Source organism: Cololabis saira, chromosome 15, assembly GCF_033807715.1.
Source record: "Cololabis saira isolate AMF1-May2022 chromosome 15, fColSai1.1, whole genome shotgun sequence".
Classification (NCBI taxonomy): domain Eukaryota; kingdom Metazoa; phylum Chordata; class Actinopteri; order Beloniformes; family Belonidae; genus Cololabis; species Cololabis saira.
In genome coordinates this window covers 27,509,807-27,532,012 of record NC_084601.1, presented here as the reverse complement: position 1 = coordinate 27,532,012, position 22,206 = coordinate 27,509,807, and the positions used below count along the sequence as shown (strand labels likewise).

Sequence of the window (22,206 nt, the reverse complement as noted above, 5' to 3'; positions counted from 1 at the left end):
ACTGAATTGCTGTGGATGTTCCTGTGCATGTAATTCATATCATAGAGCCTAAATGAAAACACAAAAAGGAATTAAAGCACATTTATTTATTTTACATATTTTCAGTTTATTTACAGATTGCTTGTCTTCAAGTGAAACATTTACTTTTTATTTTAATTTGTCGTTTTGACTAATGTGTCTCTCTGGGATTCACTGACTCAGCAATGGGCGGTTCTCGCGAGGCTAGTGACAATTCAGTTTTGAGAGAAACGGCAATGCTTTAAAAAATATATATATAATAATATCACGGGAAATTTAGGGGACAATACTAATACAGGAGGACGGGGGGAAAGACGGGGAAAATATGGTAGTTTCCCGGCCAAAACAGGAGACTTGACAGGTACAGTATGCACCGGTGAGTGTCACCAACGGACAAAACCTTAGAAATGTGTGTATGCCAACCTTGATGTGTGTGTGATTTCACTTTTTGAACATCAGACTGTGACCGTGAAAAGTGGCGTACACACATTTTTTGTGCGGCGCCCTCTTTGTACGCATTTTAAGGTACTGTGCTGAAAGGTTGAAAGTGTTCCAGATCCTCTTCCAAAAATCCTTCGACAGCTATATAGTTCCCCAGATATGGAAACATTCCAAAGTCATCCCCATCCTTAATTGGAGTACCACCAATGAACTCGACAACTTTAGACCTGTTTTCCTCACCTCCCTTGTGATGAAAGCTATGGAAAGAGTGGTTAAATAGCTTGTCATCCGAGAAACAAACTCTGATCGATCCTCTCCAACTCGCTTATTGCATGCGTAGAGGCATTGATGGTGCCAAAATATTCATCCATCGGGTCGTCGGCTTCGCCCTGCCTGCAGGACACAGAGGAGAAGGGCTACCATTATATCAAGGGCTGTCCACCTCCTAAACTCATAGTCCCCCTCCTTACACTCAAATGGCGCTTTTATACTAGTACCTACTCAGCGCGACTCGACTCGCCTCCACTCGCCTTGCCCTTGTTTCTTTTGAGACACCCAGATCAGAAGTAGGAGGTTGGAGCGAAGCTGCTGTGACGAATTTGATTGTGTGATCTAAACTAAGAAGACAACAACACTAAAGATGTAGAACATGGAGTAGATGATATATGTGCTGCTGGGTCTGTGGCTTGTGTTGGATATCAAGTTCAAAAATGAGAGTGAAAGAAGCTTCAACACTTTTTTTTTCGTTTGTTTGTCTTGGTCCTGCTGAAAAGTCAGCTGGAGCCACGAGCTGAAGTGACAGAGCTCCCGGTAGATCTGGTTGTTCCTTATCGTTCGTCTAGATCAGGGGTCGGCAACCCGCGGCACTAGAGCCGCATGCGGCTCTTTAGCGCCGCCCTAGTGGCTCCTGGAGCTTTTTCAAATATGTTTGACCTTTTTCTTTCCTTTCTTCTTTTTTCTCTTTTTTCCTTTTTTTCTCTTTTTTTCTTTTTTCTTCTTCTTTTTTTCCTTTTTTTTCTTTTTTCTTCTTTTTCCCTTTTTTCCTCTTTTTTTCTTCCTTTTTCCTTTCCTTTTTAATCTTGACATTTCGACTTTTTTCTCAACATTTCGATGTTTTTCTCAACATTTAGAATTTTTCATGAAATTTTGACTATTTCCTCGACATTTCGACTTTTTTGTCAATATTTCGACTTTCTTCTCGAAATTTTTGACTTTTTTCTCAACATTTCGACTTTTTTTTCGACATTTCGACTTTTTTCTCAAGATTGTACTTCAACATTAATCTTGACATTTCTACTTTTTTCTCAACATTTCGATTTTTTTCTCAACATTTAGACTTTTTTCTTGAAATTTTTACTTTTTTCTCAACATTTGTACTTTTTTCTCAACATTTGTACTTTTTTCTCGAAGTGCATAATAAAAAAAAAAATCTTCCCCCACTAATATAGAAAACATGCAGCATGTGTTGCCTTCATTGTAAGGCTTATACAAGACTTTTCATTTTTTGCGGCTCCAGACATATTTGTTTTTTGTGTTTTTGGTCCAATATGGCTCTTTCAACATTTTGGGTTGCCGACCCCTGGTCTAGATCCCTTTTTAATTCTCTCCTCAGCCACCAGGTTTATGAACATCTGCACCTCAGGGTTGGATCACGAAATAGACTTTTGCTGCCGTTGCCTGTCGAATAAAATGAAGAAGCCGCAGGTCGCTCTTTCGCTGATTTCTGCCTCCTGACTCAGACGTCTGACACCCCGACCAATCAGTGGCCTGTAGTGTGATGATCTCAGATACAGCCGACTCAGACGCTTAGAACCTCGGCAGAGTAGATACAGAAAAAGTATCAACTCGGCACGTTAGACCCCTGGTGGAGAAGCGCCAATACATACACACACACTCACCCCCCCATACCAACACATTTACATTCACACCCCATACTACCCCAAATTAATGAATATTCCTTTACTCCTTATTTTTTCTTGTCTGAAATTGTATTTTATGTATGCTCTACGCGCCTGCTTTAATTACCTCCTTGAGGTGAAGACGTTTTTTTTTTATTTAATTAGCTTTGAGTTGGCCCCTAGAGTATTCCTCCACAGTCCCATCCAGTTCTTGGTGAAGCTTGTCAGTGTTCTATTGATGTTGTAGCTCCAAGCATTCCAGTATTCATGAATCCAGCAGTGAGTCAAAGGCAGTATGCCACGCCCTTCATAGCAGTCTTTCAGTACAATTATCATGCCATATTATCTTCAGAATAAGAATGAGTAGCTCTCTGAGATCTATTCACCGCTCAGTTCACTGAGTGCTGACCGAGTAAAGTGGTAACAGCCACCTGTTATCACAATGCAGCTATCACTTAAAAAAACAGGTATAAACCAAACAAGTCAAAAAAACTCATAATTATACATAAATGTATGGTTTCATACATATTTAACTGAGGTACATACAAGTACACAAAAATGAATCCCCATACACGTGCAATGCTTGTTATATCTAGCTATGCTATATGATATATGCCAACACTAGTAAATATACATTTTGTATATACGTTTGCTTATTTCTACCAAAACACTGAACATTTTAAAAGAGAAGTCGCTTTCAGACTCATTTCAGGTAATTTGATCAAGTGCTCTTTTCCATGCTTCTGCGACCAGAACATGTTTGAAGACACTTCATTTACAACACCAGTAACTGAGACAACATTTGAAGAAAGGTCATAATATTGTCTGGTCACCAAATGTCTATAGATTGCTTCATGTCTGACACTGAAAAAACAGGAAAAATATTGATGAGACAGAGTCTAATTAAGAAAGGACTTCATGTATGTAGCAGTGGAAAGGTTAAGATTCGGGGGGGCGGGTGTTCTGCTGGATAAAAGGGCAGACATGAGTCTTTAGGAGAGGCCAGACATGTCAGACGGCAGGAATGACAACGTGAAACGTTGCTGCGGAGTGTAGTCTCCATGAGAATGGGGTCAGGCTCATGTTTGTTTCAACTGATTTGGAAAGAGAGATGCCAAGCTGAGCTGTCTGATGGAAAGCTTACAAAGGGTGAGGAGGTTTATTATCCTCCTTTGTGTGTGTGTGTGTGTGTGTGTGTGTGTGTGTGTGTGTGTGTGTGTGTGTGTGTGTGTGTGTGTGTGTGTGTGTGTGTGTGTGTGTGTGTGTGTGTGTGTGTGTGTGTGTGTGTGTGTGTGTGTGTGTGTGCAGGATGCCAGGCTTACTCTGCCAGTCTCCGCCCCTCACTGCTTGGATGATGTCATATGTTTTTTGTGTTGGAGACGTGTGTGTGTGTGTGTGTGTGTGTGTGTGTGTGTGTGTGTGTGTGTGTGTGTGTGTGTGTGTGTGTGTGTGTGTGTGTGTGTGTGTATAGTCTTGTGATCAATCCCTAAATAGAGAACGATGAAGTCAAAGCTGAGCTCAGCAGGAAACCAGGAAGATGGAATCCAAATTTAGGAGAAAAAAATGGCAATTGAAAAATAAGATAATCTCCTTTTGAGGACTTTTGCATTCAACAGATACCGCAAGAAAAGTCCAATCCCTTACTATATGCTCAACTGTTTTATGTCAAATCTCCATCAAACAACTATTTATTTAAACCACAGTTTTAACTGAGACTTTCTTTGTATTTTGGTCTTTGATTTGATTTGATTTGATTTGACTCAGCAATCTACCTGCATGTTCTCCAGGGCTGATGATCAGCAGTCGTAACAGCTTACTTGGTTTTGCCCAAAAACACTTTTTTACTGATTTACTTACATTTTGGTTTCATTTATGTGAACTAAATAACTGTATAGTGAAAAAGTTTGTATGCTGCTGTATTTGTCGACTACAAAGATGACTTCACTTCAAGTTAATGCATTTATTTTTCTATTTCTTTATTAGTCCCACAATGGGAAAATGCTTTCTCTGCATTTAACCCATCTCTAGTCAAACAGGGAGCAGTGGGCTGCCATTTCTACTGTAAGGGGCCTTGCTCAGGGTGTGAAAGTGATTATCCTCGGATGCAATCCAGGGGTTTATACCTGAGACCTCCAGACCCAGCCCCCCCTCTGCAACCACTAGGCTACCACTCCCGTACTTAGTTCATGTATAAGATATTGATGCCTTTCTCATCTTTCTTTCTTTCTTTTTTTTTTATTATTCTGAATCACACGAGCATTACAGCAGCATAAAATAAGCATACCAACATTATATCTCTACTGCAATCCATTTTTCTTTTTTTTCTTTTTCTTTCAAGCAGAAAAAAGAACAAAAACGTAAACTAGGGGTGTTTTCATTAAGATCAATAGAAAAACAAAAAACTTCATGTGAAGACAAATGGGTAAATGAAATACATCTCAAACAAAAGCAGGGCGTCTCAGGGAAATATAACTTTTGCAATCTTCCCAGATTCCTTCAAATTTGGATTGTTGCAGCCTCATAGAGAACCTTATCCTCTCCATTACAAAGATATCGTAAATGATGTCGTACCAATCATCTAATGAAGGAGCATCTGGCTTAAGCCACTTCTTGGTAATAGCTTTTCGAGCAGCTACACTTTCTCATGTTTCATTAGCTCATTTGAGGACTAAGGACTAAGATACTATTATACCCTGATGTGTAAGAGGTGTGTCCATATTTGACTTTTTAGCTTTGGTGACCAGCACAAACCTGTTATGACCCAGCAGATTTTACATAGTTGTACAAATCTAAAATAACTAGACATAGTGTTTACTTATGCAGCAGAGCAGCAGCAGAGAGAAAAGCTCTCAGTCTTCTTACATAATTGAACGGTGCTTCATAAGTGGTTCGCTGGCTTTGCTTGAGGAAATCTTTATTCAGTTGCTTTACATAGAGCGTTGCGTTTCACCTCAGACACATTAGAGCAAAACCCTCCATTATCATTCGAACCTAAGTGAATGAACAGCAGCAGCCTTTAAGGTAGCCCACGTCTCTCTCTTCCATCACCTCCATCATTGCATGAGCATCTCTCATCCCCTATGACCAAAGAGGGATGAAACCACTGTGGGGAGACAGGGAGTATGAGAGAGATGTATCAGAAGAGACGCAGCGAGAGAATGAAGAGGAAAAGAGCAGGTGATTAGAGCGGCATTGGGGCCATGCAGTCTTGGGTGGCAGGCGGGCAGCCGGCCCAGCGAATAACAAAGCCTTCACATGGAAGTCAACGTGCCATTTCCAACACACATAAAGCTCAGAAGGAAAGATGGATCTGGAAGGAAGAGGTGGAAGACATGAAAGAAAATCTTAAATGTGGCAGTGTTTCATTTAGTTTCAGTCACCATCACATCAACAGGACTTATCACAGAGCTGGCAGGTTTATTCCTATTGTCAGTAAACCCTGAAAACATCTCAGGTTGGAGATACAGGGACACCTGCTGTGTTGTTAATGTTTATGGATATCATACGCTAGATGGAAGTGAATATTTTAAACACCAACTAACTGCAAGGCTGCAAAGCAACACCACATCATCCCTCCTCCTCTACCATGTTTAACTGGTGGTGTCACATGCCTGTGTTGACGCACTCTTTTGGGTATTCAACAAACATGTTACTGCTGGTATGAGTACAAATCTTTCCACTTAGGTCTTGTTTCTCCAAAAACATTGTTCCAGTTTCTCAAGCCAAGCCTGTGCTCCCATGTTCTTTTTAAAGAGGAGACACTTTCTCCTGGTAAACCATGTTTAACAGTTGTAATGTACTGTTTTTTCCAATTCCGTAGTCACATGTACACGTCGTCAGTGTCGTCAGTGTCGTCAGTGTCACGTTCCATTTACTTTGAACTCCAAAATAGAGCCCTGCACGGGACTCTAATTAGTAACTGGGGATTGAGCACTAGAGTTTACACTAACTTTACTAAACAGAAAGGTTTAAGTTTGGTTTTAAAAGGTGGAGGTGGTGTCAGCCTCTTTAACCCAGATTGGAAGTTGGTTCCATAGTAACGGTTCCTGATAGCAGAAGACACATATATATATATATATATATATATATATATATATATATATATATATATATATATATATATATATATATATATTTGGATACTCTAGGAACTACGAGTAAACCTGCACTCTGAGAACAGAGAGCTCTGTTAGGAACATGAGGTACTATCAGGTCTGGTAGGTAACCCGGAGTTTGGTCATTTAATACTTTATATGCAAGTAATAAAATGTTTAATTGGATTGTACATTTTTATGGGAAATTAATGGAGTGAGGCTAACACTGGAGAGATGTGCACTCTCTTGTTGATTCCTGTCAGCACTCGCGCTGCTGCAGTTTGTATCATCTGGAGGATATTCAGAGAATTACCTGGACATCCTGCTAATAACACATTACAGTAATCTAGTCTAGAAGATACAAACGTGCAAATTAATTTTTCCGCATAACTCTGGGAGAGGATGTTCCCAATCTTTGTGTCTGAGATGTGAAAATGCTAGAAATGATCAATAATTAAACATATTTGACTAGCAGGACCTGTTTCTGCATCTTGACATATATTTCTTATATACAGTATGTATATCTGGGTCTTTGTGGGTCTTCAATTTATGACCATTTTCATTATCATTGTTATTCCCTGATACATAAAACTTGCATGCACTTTAACACAAATGCCACCTGTCCTCAAAATATTCAGATAAACTCACATCCTTTCATCAAGCTAAAAAAGGAGCATGTGTTGCACATAATGCAATAACGTCCGAGATTCTCTCAAGACTAGGTTGCCGTAGCAACACAAGACGTGGCAGCAGTCTGGGTAAGACAGTATGGACGAGGATGTCTGACAATGGATGTGGAGACAAAAGAGGATGTTTAAGCAAGACAAGTGGATCCACATTTTTGCTTCATTAAATGATCCGTTATCATACCGATTGCAGTTGAAAATTTGTTGCGTGTTTAGCAAATAATGTCACTGAGATCCGCTGTCGACTACAGCGTTAGCAACACTATTATGATGTCTGACATTTTCACGTGTTTCTGTTCTTCTCTCTGTTGTCTGCAGAAGGGCAGGATGCCCTTGGGTGTTCCACATGTGTGTACACTCCCAGCTCCTGTCAGCAGGGATGCTGGGAGACATCCAGACAGTCTCATCAGTGTGTCAGCATCTCTACGTACAAATACACATACACACAACATGATCCACCTCCATCGGTGGGCAGCAGCATCAACAAAACAAAGAAAAAAAGTAAAACATGTTGTTGACCCCTCCCCCTGTCCAGACGAGCATCGAACCAACGCTGGGTCTGTCAGTCTTCAGTGAGATAAAGGATGAAAAATGTGTTCAGGAAAGTCAAAACCAGAAATTATCACAGATTTGTGCTTCATGTTTCTGGGATGCATGAAGCCTTTTCAAAGATGATTGCAAAAACTGCCTTTCAGCCATTTTCTCCATGGTAGACATAACAAAGAACTTGTTCCATCCGTGCAGACGTTATGTGGTAAACGATAACTGTCGGATGTCGCCATCTGCTGGACGTCCAGAGGAAGCGCTGCGTTACGTAACAGGATGGAGTTCATGTCTGGCCTTATGCATTCATGAGCTCTTTTTAAGCTCCTACACTCCAGAAGATGTTAGATAAAAAAAGTACCAATTAAAAACTTTAAAATAATCAAATGACTGGAACAAATGTGCTCAATTTGCAAATAGGTACCACTTTAACCAAATCATGACTAAACTCTCCCCTGTAGTATTTTTTGCTTTACCAATTCTTTTTATAAACCCAGGCATGTTTACAGCAGTAAAAAAAAACTACACTGTACATTTGCTGCTTTAAATAAATTAAATATGAGTGAGACTGTGTGGATTCCCACAGGAGCACTGCAGCAACCATCTACTGTCTAAAAAGAACGGGACAAACCCCCTATAGTGTCCCCCGTAAGTTTTCCATAGAGATAGTGCAAGTGCAGCTACTCAGTGCTGTGTCCTCTAGTCTAAACTTGGAATCTTGGAATTTGAGCACATTTAAGCGACCAGCCATAATGATGCTAGCTAGCTTGCTACCGAGATGTTTCTTCCTCAGCCGGACTGGTATCCAGACCCCTGGTAGTTTTTGTATTAGGGATGCCCCATACCATTTTTTTCACACAGAGTACGAGTATTTTAATTTGTGTACCTGCCGATACCAAGTACCAATACGAACGATACTTCTACCACAAAAATAACTAGCTAGGCTAAAAATGCGATGAATTGGAAGACAGGTTTTATTTGCAACAGATAAATTCAATAAAAATAAATGAAATGAATAGCATAACTATTTTAAACAAAACTCAGCCGGCTGGGCTTTCCTCTGCGGCCCGGTCGCGCTGGGAGCGCGCAGCCCCCGCGGCCACACTCCGCACCGACAGCCCGCAGTCTTCATTGCTTCTGTTGTCATCCCTTATTTTGAAATATGTCCACACTGCTGACATCCCGCTTGCATTAATTGTCGCTAACCAGTAACTACAACAACAATGAAGTGGTATCGGCGCGTGGTATCGGAAAATGTTTGCGAGTACGAGTATATGAGAGCAGTATCAGCCCCGATACCAGTATCGGTATCGGGGCATCCCTAGTTTGTATAAAGCTTTATTTTTAATCTAAATCTTGTGAAAGATGAATGAGATTTTGTTCACCATGTACAGTACCTTCCAATAAAGCAAAACTCGTCAACACACGGTGGAATCTGTAAAGCTTGGGGGTTTAATATGACAAATTTCACCACCAGATAGAATCAACATAAAGGATTCAGAGCAGCTAAGTAAAATGTTACTTGAGAGATCAGGACACTACAAAATACACTCCTGATTTAAATCAAATGGCCTCAGAGAGGCCATGAAAACTTTGCTTGTTGCATTTGTGAAATACAACCATATTAAAAAGACACAGCCACCACCAACACATCTTCAAATAGAGACACTTACAGTAAATTATTTCTTTTTTTGGGTACATTATGCAAATATAGTCTGGCAACCATACAGGTGGCATGTATGACAAACAGTTTTACTACAGTACAGTATATACATGTATATATATATATATACATACAGTAGCAGGGAGCAAAAAGCTGGGCAACAGTGCTCTCTCTGGCTGGTCTGACACTCCGTCCTGCAGCCTATTCACAGCTCAGCTGATCTGTTTATGAGTGAACAGACTGTTTTCCGGGTGGATGGGCAGAAGGCGAGAATGGCGCCGTTAACAGCACGTCAAACACACGGCGTGTTGGTGGTGGTGAAGTTTAATGCTTGGTCGTGTAGTCAGAGGTGGGGCATGTGTGGGCGTCACCACAAATGGGGAAAAAAAGGATGCAAAACAGTATTTCTCCAGTCAGATAGTAGAATAATGATATTTTCATCTTGCATTTACAGTTCAAGCAGTGATAGCAACACCTCCTGGTGAATCTGAGGAAACATCATTAGTGCTTTCTAGCCAACAACTGCTCTCAGCTGAAAACTGCCGACAGGCACATCTTCAGAACTTTGGAAAACAGAGTTTCAGCAAAAAATAAAAAGGGGAAATGTTGAAGTCCCTCTGTATTTGAATGAATCCGTGTGGCTATGCTGGCAGTGGGACACTTCTCTCTGGAAGAATGTCTCAAGGTATGGAGTCCAAGTTGATGGATTCCATGTTGTTGTGCTGTACCATGTGGACACCTAAAAAAAAAGCACTGAATCCCTGGTCATCGAACAGTCTGGTTATGAAGGGTATAAACTGTACACCTGCAGTGTAGACACACTCTAATACATACAGGGGATAACAGACGATTAGTGGGAAAGCAAAAACACAGCACAAAGATTTCAGAACTTCCTTTCGTCATCCAGCAGAAAAAGCTGTAAGCCACTACAAGGTGTTGTCAAACTCCTTCTACTGTCATAGTAAAATAACGCACATCATTACAGATCGTAAAGGAGCAGGAAATGACAGAAAAGTGTAAATTACAGTTTGACCCAGCAGTGACGGTTTTTTCTTTAGTTTTAAATAAATCATACAAAAATAGCAGTGTACATTCTGTCTCAGTCCCTTTGAGTCTGTCGTGGCCACAGTGACCGTGCAGGTCACCCGTACGCAGATGCACGCTCGCAGATTCTGATCAAAGGGACGTCGAAATCTTTTCAGATGGTGCAAAGAGTGAAACCGTCCTGAGCTGGTGGCTCCAGTCCATCAGGAGTCGCTCCGTCACTCTCCCTCCGTGGCTGAGCTGCTGGCTCTGCACAGATCAGCACTCCGTCTCGTTCCTTCATCCCGTCTCTCAGGTTTCTCTGCAAGGCTCTGGGGAGGGAAATGAAACGAGTCCCTACGAGCCCTCCTTCCCCTCTGAGCCCTCCGGCGGTGCAGGAGGCTCCCCTGCTGTGGGAGACTGAGCTCCTCCTGGACCATCTGTGCAAACAAGAAGAATTAACTTGCCAAGTATTAAAAGCACAACACAGCTCCATCTTAAACCCGATTTATGGTTCTGCGTTACACCAACGCAGAGCCTACGCCGTTGCCGTGACGCCGTGGTGAACCCTTCAGACTTCTCTGTCACTCCATTTCGCCGCGGTGCAATACCCCCCCAGAGCGCTAGGGGGTTGCGTTCTTTTCCGGAGAAAAGAAAAGGCGATTCATGCTCGAAAACCCTCAAATGTTGCTGAATTACAATAACTTTATTTTTATCGTCGTCTCTAGTTGATTCTTTTCCGGTCACAGTGAACAATGGCGACCAAGAGAGAAACCGGAACCGGAAATGCGTTGCTACCAAGCCAACCAATCACAGTCCTCTCGGTCTGCGTTGGGTCTGCGTCGCCTCGACGCGTAGTTACATTTTTTGGGAGGTGCACGTCAGGCTACGGCGTAGGCTACGGAGAGACTCCTGCGTAGCTGCGTAGCCTACAGCGTAGGCTCTGCGTTGATTTTACGCAGAACCATAATTCAGCCTTTAGACCATGTCATTACTGCTCTGTTATGGGGTGGGGCCAGTGGCGAAACTACCATATATGCAGACAATGCGACTGCATATGGGCCCGCACGTGTCCAGGGCCCGCACGCGCAGGACCTGGGGACGTGCGGGCTTGGACTTTTTTTTTTTTTGTGTTTACATCAATGTTATGGGCTGGTTATAAAGATATATCTTGTTTAAATAAAAATTTAAATTTATAGATGATCTCGGAGGCTGCCGGTGTAGTGCGCATGTGTAACCCATATTTGCGTAGAGGAAGAGTTGGCGAGTGAGGAGAGGAAAGGAGTTAAGGCTGATTTATGGTTCGGCGTTACACCAACGCAGATTACGGCGTAGGGTACGCGGCGACGCGCGCCGTACTCTCAGGCTTGAGAGTTGAACTGTTGTCAGGAATTAATTAATGACTTTGCCCAGCGGAAGGCCCGGAAAGTCAAACTGTAATTGTAAGTAATGACCCATTATTATTAATATTTGTTATAGTGATAGTGTATCACTAGTTTGTTTGTGTTTATGCGTGTTTATGATGTTTTTATTTGTGGTGTGCCGCCGTGCCACCAAATTTCAATCTGTGCGCTGTGTGGGTTTATTCTCAGCTGTTGGCACTGCCGGTGTTCTGTCCCACACCGGCGCACTGTGTGCGTTATGCTGTTGGTTATATGTGCTTTTTGTTGTGTTTATGCGCTATGATTGTTTTTATGTGGTGTTCTGCCGTGTCACCAAATTGCAATGTGCTTGTGTTATTGATGTGGATTTTTTTTTAAACATAGGCTATCTATCTGCGCTGTGGTTGTGTTAAGGGTTAAAGCTGTCAGTAGTGCCCGTTGTCATTTAAATGGTGATGCATCGGCTGTGAGATTGCGTCAATCACAGCGTGTCTGTTTTGCATTGTGATGGGCAGGGCCCGGTTTAATGATCTTGCATCGGGGCCCGGTGCTGAGTTGTTTCGCCACTGGGTGGGGCCAACAAACTAACTCCACATCTCCTCCTTTGTTCCATATTGGTATTACAGCTTTCCTCCTCTTATTTCAGTGGTGCAAGCTGATGTACTGTAAAGCTGGGTGAACATAAAGATATGGAGACTGGATTACTCTCTATTATGTCACAGCACCCAGCAAATCTGAATGACACGTTTTCAGATTTTGATGGTCCTAAAAAAAGTTGTGCCAATCTCAGAATTTCACTTCAGACACCCAAGTTTATGCTGTGTATATATTTGTAATATCTTGTGTCCCCTTTAAAAGGTAAAAAAGGACCTTTTGCTGAGTTTCTATTGAAGAGTCTCTGAAATTTGAGACTCGTCTGCGTGAGAGGAACAGGTTGAAATAAATTACTGTGTCACGTTTTATTCAGTAGAATGGAAAAATTATTCTTGGGCAGGACCGGTTGCCAGACCTCTGGTAGATTCATGTTCATGAAAGGCTGGATGGTTCTGGCTTTAAAAAGGTCAGTTAAAGCCAATTCTCAAGTGGTTTGTGGCCTTCATGGCCTACTGGAGCTTGTTTTCATGCCAGAATTGTTCATTAAATTAAATTTGAACTGTTTACATTTTCAGGCAGCAGTTGAGGCCCTGGTAAGACATTATATCTGTCTCCACCATTTTTTATGTCCACCACATGTCTAAAACGCTGCCACACAAACAAGTGAAATGTTTAAAGGTGAGGACATCTATGTCGGTCTTATCGGACACAGATGTTGCGTTGGCTGTAACACTGAACTCCTCAGAAAGAAAAGTAGCTATTGGCCATCCAAAAAGTTGCTAATTTACCCCATCATCTAATTTGCATAATTTACAGTTTGTATGTCCGTGTAATGGATGATGTATAAAGAGATATAAATGGGAAACGGGGGAAGTAAAAAAAACACCCGAAAATGTTTAAAACCACAAATGAACTTTCTTTTGTCAATTTTTTGTCCCAATTCCAACCTTGCTGGATCCTGACTATATATGCAGCACCACTGAATAATGACTATAATAATTAAAGTAATTATATGTTAACAATCATTATACCACAGTCTGTGTGAATACTCGATTCTGATTGGCTGGCAGGTGTACATTAAAAGTGATAATCTACACCTAGAAAAACGTTGGTTAAATTGCCTGATATCTTTAATATCATTGCGCTGGATCAACTGCCAGGTGGTAACCACGGCAACGGAGATTCAGAGAAGAAGAGCCGGCTACCGCAGGACGGCGACATGAGTGATTTTGTAATTTATTTTAATTTATTTGGTGAATTTAACAATTTTGATTAATGGGATGCAGAAGAGGAGAGAGAAGAAAATAGCCGAGCGGAGCTGAGCAGACTAGAATATCTCCCGTTGCTAAGTCATATCTCAGGTCCGTCCTAGTTACTGGAGAAGTCAACACTGTGTCCATTGCATAAGGACCTTATGGGACGGTTCACGCCCCCGTGTCGTCCATATATTTATGTTAATGGACACCTCGTCGGGCATTATCCCTTACTTATTCAGTGGTGCTGAAAATGGCGTAAAGTGCATTTTGTACATTTCCGGTCTACATTTTATTTTATTTTACTGTTTATACTTTTTATTGTTTATACATTTCATTTTATTTTATCTCTTATATATTTGTTTTTATATTTGTATTGTGTTGCACCAATCCCCATAACAAATTCCTCATGTGAAAACTTGGCAATAAACCCTTTTCTGATTCTGATTCTGATTCTGAAGTGGTTAAGTTATAGGCGACACTGATGGGCTGTTCCTGTACAGGCTGTAGCGAGGGCCATCTGTTCCTCCTACAGGCCGATTCCTGACACAGTTTTTCACGCAACAAGTCAAAAAAAGATGTATTTCATGAGATCTCGTGACACAACATCTTGTCACACCCCATAATAAATCAAGATTTGCACTTCGATAAATGAATTATCTAAGCCAGTTACAAATTCCTTTGTGTTGATCGAGTTGAAAAAGTTTACCTTCGAGCGTCAGCTCACCGAGCTTCAGCGGCAGGTCACCGGGGTTCATTCCTGCTGGAGACCCCAGGATGTCAGGCAGAGCGTTTCTCCTCCCGGAGCGGCCGGAGGTGGCAAAGTCCAGCACCGGCTCCACTTCCGTCATCTCTGGGCCACTTTATGAGGGAAAAAAGGGATGGCGTTCAAAACTACAACCTTGGCCTGATGCACAACAACATAGAAAGTGAATTGTGGTAGTCAGTCTTCCTTGGTTCATAATAACATCAAAGCATGTAAATAAGATTAAAACACAGTGCTGCAGTTGGAAAAAAAAGCAAACTAAATTAAAAATGGAGGCAACAGAAACTTCAAAGTAAACTGAAGTCATGAGCTGTGACATGAATGTGTCTCAGTATTGATGGTTTGTTTTCTTTACTGATTAATGACAGAGCGCTTTCTAAAGTCTGGATCTCCATGTAAAGAAGTCCAGGAGCCCAAGAAACAAGCCCAGCAAAGAATTGCTGTTTTTGGACATAAAACTCCCCCTTTAACACAAAATGTTTAAGGGTGCTTTCACACCTGTGGCCCGTTTGTTTTGTTGCGATTCAGGGGCTAAATCGATACAGCAACCGTCTGTAGCGGTTCAAAGCTGTTAACAAATGCCATGTGTGAACCAACTGTTCTCTCACTGGTCAGAAATGAACGCGGAAGGAGTTTCCTCTTCCGTACCCCGGGAAAAATAACAAGCCCCTTTCACAGAGAGGGCGAAAAGCGCAGCCTGCCGACGGCTTTCCCATTCATTTATGTGCTACCGGCCGGCGAGAGGCGCAAACCCTGCCCGAATTGAACATTTTTTAATTTCACCGTGCCGCGCTGGGATGACATCTCGGCACGTCCAATAGGAGAGAAGGTGGTGGGGGCTGCACCGACTCTTCTCCTTGCACCGCGGTCGCACATATACATGAATGGAGTTGTGTCGGTTGCTGTGTGGATTATGTTCTCACTCCAAATAAAAAAAAAACGAACCGCTCCAGCTCTCGAATGGAATCGAGCCGAGACCACCTCTCCTAGGATCTTGGCTTGCTTGTTTTGTGCCGCATCCGAGTGCGATTGCTGTGTTCACATATACCAAATATCCGATCTTTAGGGGGAAATGCTCCCTTTTCCGGAACAACTGCTCCAAACGGGACAGGTGTGAAAGCACCCTAAGATTCAGTTTCCTACTTATGTCCTCCATAAATGCTTTTTTTTTTTTAAAGTGTTGTCATTAATTTTTGCCTGGTTGGTACCCATATAATTCTGTTTTCACTAAACTGAATTAAATGAATCAGCTTGAGAAGACCTGGAGTAAATGTATTTGAGCGTTTAAGTCCCATCTCAGAAACTATATTCAAGGTTCACTTTGTCATACCAAAAGTCCAAGTACAAGTGGAATGAAATTTCGTTGCCACTGGCTCAAAGCAAGCAATAAAAACAATTAAAACACTAAAAACTCTAAAACACAAAGATAGGGACACTAGGCTAAAAACTAAAACGCTGCTTGTATGAGATAATCACTGAGTCATTTTGAGTCGCAGGTTTTTGTGACGTCTCGGATTCAGATAGTCTTGTACAGCTTCATCCTCAGTGGGATTTTAGCGACTTTAGCTTGTTAGCAAAATGCTAGCAACATTGCCCTTTGGGCTGTTTTGGACAATTGCAATATGGTTTATGCCACCACTTGCCATGCCCATAATAATGAATACAGCACCAAGACAAATTATTCAATATATCATGAACATTGTGAATAGACAATAGCCACTACAGTGTTGTTCTTTGTTATAGAATAAATAAAACAGTCTATTTGATATCGTCAAATTTGTTCCTTCTGAAGAAGGTCGATTGGACACTGGGAGGGAGACATTCCGCGCACAGGGTTTAAACACCTCATGAAAGTAGCGACAAAAGGTACCATACCATTGCGTTTATCGTGCATTTCTCATTATCGAGGTAAAACTGCCCAATTTATCGTGATATTGATTTGAGGTCATATCACACAGCCCTACGCAGCACATATTTGTTGATGCAGATCCTCCAGTGGACAACTTCCATAGTTCAGAACCGATTGTGGCTGGTTTGGAGGTGACCTGACACTAAAGCCTGATTTATGGTTCTGCGTTAAACCAACGCAGAGCCTACGCCGTTGCCGTGACGCCGTCGTGAACCCTTCGGACCGTCACTCCATTTCGCCGCGGTGCAATACCCCCCCAGAGTGCTAGTTGATGCTTTGTTTAGCTTCCGGCTTTTCCGGTCACAGTGAATCAAAGAGATAAGGACAACTACTGTGCAAAAAAACAAAACAACCCCAAAAAAATTATAAAATCACACAGACACGAAGAAAAGAGTGCTGAAAGTTACTGCTTCACGAACCGGAAACGGAAAAGCGTTGCTACCAAGCAAACCAATCACAGTCCTCTCGGTCTGCGTTGGGTCTGCGTCGCCTCGACGCGTAGTTAAATTTTTTGAGAGGTGCACGTCAGGCTACGGCGTAGGCTACGGAGAGACTTCCGCGTAGGCGTGTACCCCACGGCGTAGGTTTAACGCAGAACCATAATTCAGCCTTAACACTCCATGAAGCATCGCAGCCATTACCCATTTACACAAAGACACTCATACTACAGAGCTTAGACAATATAATATTCCTTCAGGAACGGATCTGGGGCAATGCGGGCTTCGGAGGGAATGGGGATCAAACCGTTGACACTCATGTTGGAGAACGACCAAAGTCATGGCCTCCCAGAAGGAAAGGAGCAACGGTAATGTGGACGTACCCTAGATGATACAGAAAACGGCAGTAAATAAGTAATCTGATGCTCACCATGACTGAAACCTCTCGTTTTCTGAAGTCTCTACTTGTAAGTGTTGTTAAGATTTAAGCTGGATGCAAGACCAGTCCAGAGTTACCAAAGATTAAAATAAGATGTCAGGACATTAGCACAAAATTGCCACTTTAAGGAACAGGAAATAGCAGGCCTCTTTCACAGATAAAGATACAACGTTGTTCCCTAATCAAGAACAACCAAGGTTTGAAGTCGTACTTCTGTCATCATCAAGTTAATCTTTCTGCTTTCCTTCTCTAGACATGTGATATAAGTGGGGAACCCCTGTAAGCCAAGAGGACAGTAACCAAGTTCCAGTCCAAGTACATTTAAGATTAACTAATGAGCCTGTTACTCTTCTCTGAGCTGATATCTCATTTTATACTCAATTTAATGACATCACCATGTTTTGTATCTTTCAAGGTCTAACAGTGAAACTTATGTTGACATTTCTCAGAAAACAAAATGTACATAAACTGTAAAGCGACTCGAGCATCTAGAGAAATGATTTATCATTGAAGAGGAGGATGTGTCTGTCTGGTCTCATGGCAACCGGCAGCTGGAGAACCAGCTCGAGGCTGCTCTGGTGACAAGGAGAATTACATCCCTCCTCACACACTCACACCAGCGCACATCCAGGCACACACACACACACACACACACACAGATACAGCCTATCACTGTTGCCATGGAAACACTACAGAAAAAGCACAGCTAGCAGGTAAGCATGTTGGAGTCAAATATTTTCTCCCATTATCACATTTTCTCTTAGCGGTATCCTTTTGCTTCGTTGTCTGGTTTTAAAATAACCATACCATTCTGTGCAGTAAAACCATTATTTCCAGTTGATCCTTTTCAACAAAGGAATGACATGCAAGACCATGTGTCTTAAAACAATGACCTCATACACCTGGGAGCATAAAAAAACCAAAACATCTGCGATGTGCAACCTAAAAAAGATGAGCTCATGACTCCATTAGCATTAATATTTTTCACCAAGTCCTTTCTTTAATCACATGCTGACATTGTGACAACAGGGAAGAAGGATTATTATTTGAAGAAAAATGAAACTAATAAAACGATGTGGCTTTTGTGTTTTACAATAAGCAACTGGATTTTCATTGTTTTTTTTTGCAGATAGTGTTGTCATATTCTTAACCACATGAGTCGGGTCATGCATCACTAACGCTTTAGTTAGCTCTCTTTCACATGATGAACATGCTATATGACAGTGATCAATGTTGCACTGATTAAGTGAGGGCTAAATGGTGTCACGCAGTTATAACATGATCTTAAGATAGCTGCAGCAGCAGTAGTTTTAGTAGGTTTGGACTTGTAAATGATTGCTTATAGTCTGGAGAGCCCCTTCGGTCTGAAGCACATCTGGAATACTAACAAACGTTTTTTGAAATCTGTTTTATTTAAAAAATGCAATAATTTTCTCATAGTTTATAGGTTTATATTGTCTGCAAAGAAATAATAGTAAGAATGTAAGAATCACTGCCTAAAAAAAATAAAAAAAATCAAGCTTTTACTATACCATGCTAAATTTTACTGATTTAGAGTTGTATTCTGAAATAATATATTTTATGTTCAAGCCTATTTTTATGTTGGCAGAGCAGAAATCGCAGCAGATTAGCAGCACTGACCAATTAAAGTCCTTTGAGGAAAAGGTCAGAGTTGAATGAGTTTAATCCTTCGGCTGGAGCAGGATTCAGATTTCAGATGGATTTGATTGGCTCAGAGGCTCGTTCTCTAATTCAACTTCCAATTTTCTTTCACTGCTTAGTTACTGACGATGTGGCCTCAGAAATAATTAAAAGTGCTAGAATTCAAGTTAAGAGAGTCCTTCTCGGTGTTAAATCATGGCTGCATGGAAGCAGCACTCTATTCTCAAGTAACGCTGCACCATTTGATTTATATCTTTGTACAGATGGATTCATTATGCAGCAGGATAATAAGCTGTAAGACACCTCAAAGCTTTCTGCCATATATGCATAAGGTAGTAACTCCACACTCGCACATTCCGGTGTGCCCGGTTGCCCTTCTGCAAGCTCAAGACCTCTACAAGTCCTGAAAGGTTGAGGGTTCTGTGCAGTATTTTTGCTGGTCCTAGGACTACATTCTTCTGGCACAGATCTCTGATGTTGGTCCTGGGATCGGGACTTCCAGCCCATATGCAGGGCAGGTGTTTCTGTGCACTATAGAGGGAATGCGCATGATGTCACAGATGCGACTTCACAGCGGGTTACGTCCACTGAGTGGCAGAAAGACTGAGTGGCAGCGTAAACGTTCAGTTTGAGCAACGGGAAAACATCTTAAATGGGAAAGAGCTGTTGTGCGATCGACTTTACTCATAGATTTAGCAAGAAATTGGAGTTATCGTTTTACAGACTGCTGACAAATAAGCTTAAAGGAGCTTGAGGCTCCTTTTAAGAAATGAGAATCTCTAGCGCCACCCTTCACCACGACGGCCGTTGGGGGTACTGCAGCCAACAGCGAAGCCGGCACGGGAGAACGGGGAGAACGTGCATGCAGCATCATTTGACGTCACATCCGCAGCCCAGCGCGGGAAATTCGGGACCGAATTGCAGCACATTTTGCAGCACACAGCCTGTTCAAGGCAAAGAAGAGATACACTAGAGGGCTCATTCTTTTGGGTTTGGAACGCTTCATCTGACATTATTACTAGAAAACTTGAAATGTATACAGATTTTTTTCATAAATCCTGCCACAATCCGGCCTCAAGCTCCTTTAAGAGAGACAAATGGATCACTGCAATTCACAGAAACAACTGGATTCCAGGCAAACCTGGATTTGCGGTTCCCATTTTGTATCAGGTAATGTTGGATTTTTGGGTAGCTAACGTTAAACGGTCAAATCATAAAGTTCGGTGTCCTCATCACTTTAATTTTGCCAACAAATTCTGCCTTGAAGTAGGACCAAGTGTCAAGACTTTTGTAAGCCTTCAAGCTTTGCTTCGTGTATTTCCTCGGCGTTGAAATGAAGTACATATAAATATTAGGAAACTGGATTTGTGGCCAAATATTAATGTCTATGGACCTCTGGTTCTTGGGGTAACTGTACGGGTCACTGTCAAGTCCAACTGCCTTTAATTTAAGCTGATAATCGGCTGTTATCCCGTCTTCTCCACTAGTTGCAGCTGTTTTTGCCACTCAGTGCGAGTAAGGGGGCGTTTCCAGTGGGAAAGTGACATCAATGCAGACCCTCTATAACTGCCATTTGGTTGTGCCGTTCCATGTATGCTTTACCTGCCAGCATCTTGCATCTAGGGCTGTCCCCGACGCAGGATTTAGCTGGTCGACTCAAGTCGGGGAGTTTAATACAGACGCGTCAACGGCTGTTTTTTTTAAGTACCCCCCCCCCCCCCCCGTATCAATTTGGCTCTTTTCCCAAGTGCTGTTTAAACCATGTGAACATACAGTGCATGCAACAGTAATATGAACATTGTTTTAAGCATTTTAACTTCGAAATGTTTCCAAACTTTTGATTTCTTACTCACCATGTTTAAACCTGCCCCCCCCCCTCCCTAAAAATACGACTTCAAGGGGACAGGCCTACTTGCATCCCGTTATTATATGCTGGATTATCTCTGGGGCATCTTTGCACAGTCTGCAGCTGGGGTCTGGTCTGGTGTGATCCTGGCCTCTATCACTCTCTGCTCAAGGCCTGTCCTTGTGTTTTCATGATTAATACCTCCATTCTGTCTTCAGACCAGCCATTTCCAGCTTCTGATTTCTTTTTGTCAGCCACGTCGTCTGTCTCTCATACATGGCGGCTTCCCATAATGGTTTCTCCGCCATCTCTTCTTCCTCCTTATGGGATGCTGCTGCAGACCTTCACCCAGCAGTTCAGCAGTTAATCGCTGGGGGCTATCTTCCTGATGCTGGTCCTGGGACCTACGAAACATGCCTCATTTATCTGCTTTTGTTTTATTCTATTATTCTATTTAGTACTTTCAAAGTCTTGCTGCTCAGTTGTTCTTGCAATTGCCCCTCGGGGATAAATAAAGTTTTTCTGAATCTGAATCTGATGTTTGTTGCTTTATCTTGGTTTTGATGCTCAGTAATCCATAAACACTTCCGTACTTCCCTCACCACTGCTTTCATCAGGTATCTGTTGTACTTCTTGTGCTCTTGGCCTGTTTTGACTTTTACTGGAGTTAATGATCATTCATCTATAGCAGCTCTTTGGTTTTATCTCTCATATCTGTGTAATTATTATGTGCATTATTGTAATATATTTCACAATGCAGTATTATTTATTCCAATGCTATGACTAATGAATGTGCATGCCTATGATGTGTACATATAGTATGCTGTACAATGATTATGTGTAAGACAGGGTTCACACTGTGTTTAGTCCACACAAATGTTTGTCTACCCGTTTATGTACACAGCTCTTTTTTATCTTTCTTGTTCTCTGCTGCAATCCCCACCGTCTTATCTTAAAACGTTATTTGCTTTGATCCTCTGATTTTGTCTTTGCATGGAGGGAACCACATGCTCATTCCTGTCTCTATTTTCTGGAAATTTGGGTTAAAATCTGCATTCCATTGAGATGCAAACTGCTAATTGACCAAATGTAGAATAGCATCAGTTTCCATGTCACTCAATATGATTACTCCACATCCTTTCCTGCTCGGTTGTCCGTGTTGACCGCTTAATGCCAGCTACTCATGGCTACAGTATGATTGTAGGTGTCCAAGGAATCCAGAATATTATTCTGCATTTCTCTCTCACGCCCACATGTCAAAGCTGCTCTTTGTCCTGGATCACAGGCCAGGATTCAAACAATAGGTGTCTGATTCTGCCTGGCTCAGCCCTCCTTGGCTGACATGCTGAGCAAATGGAGCAACTGATTATCAATAAAAATCCTCTGTTGTCTGTTAATCTGGATAAGCAAAAGTTGACTGTGGCTGATGCACCAACTCACTATCACGTCAAAGCTTTATTCCAAGTATGGAACACAATCTGTTGTGAATAATTTCTGGCACAGCTTGAAGGTTTTATACTGCAAACTAATTAGGCTTACATTTAGAGTGCAA

The 22,206-nt window shown here is 41.8% G+C and overlaps 1 protein-coding gene across 1 annotated transcript in view; it reads right to left on the bottom strand.

Annotated features, from left to right (window-relative positions):
- Positions 1-8,743: 8,743 nt before the first annotated feature.
- Positions 8,744-22,206, bottom strand: part of pkib (protein kinase (cAMP-dependent, catalytic) inhibitor beta) — a 42,078-nt gene continuing 28,615 nt past the window's right edge. The window contains exons 2-3 of the mRNA XM_061741209.1: positions 14,305-14,456; positions 8,744-10,806 (exon numbers count right to left, since the gene is read on the bottom strand). Of these exons, the coding sequence (XP_061597193.1) occupies positions 10,724-10,806; positions 14,305-14,446 (225 nt within the window). The 5' untranslated portion in view covers positions 14,447-14,456 and the 3' untranslated portion in view covers positions 8,744-10,723. The remainder of the gene's footprint in view (positions 10,807-14,304; positions 14,457-22,206) is intronic.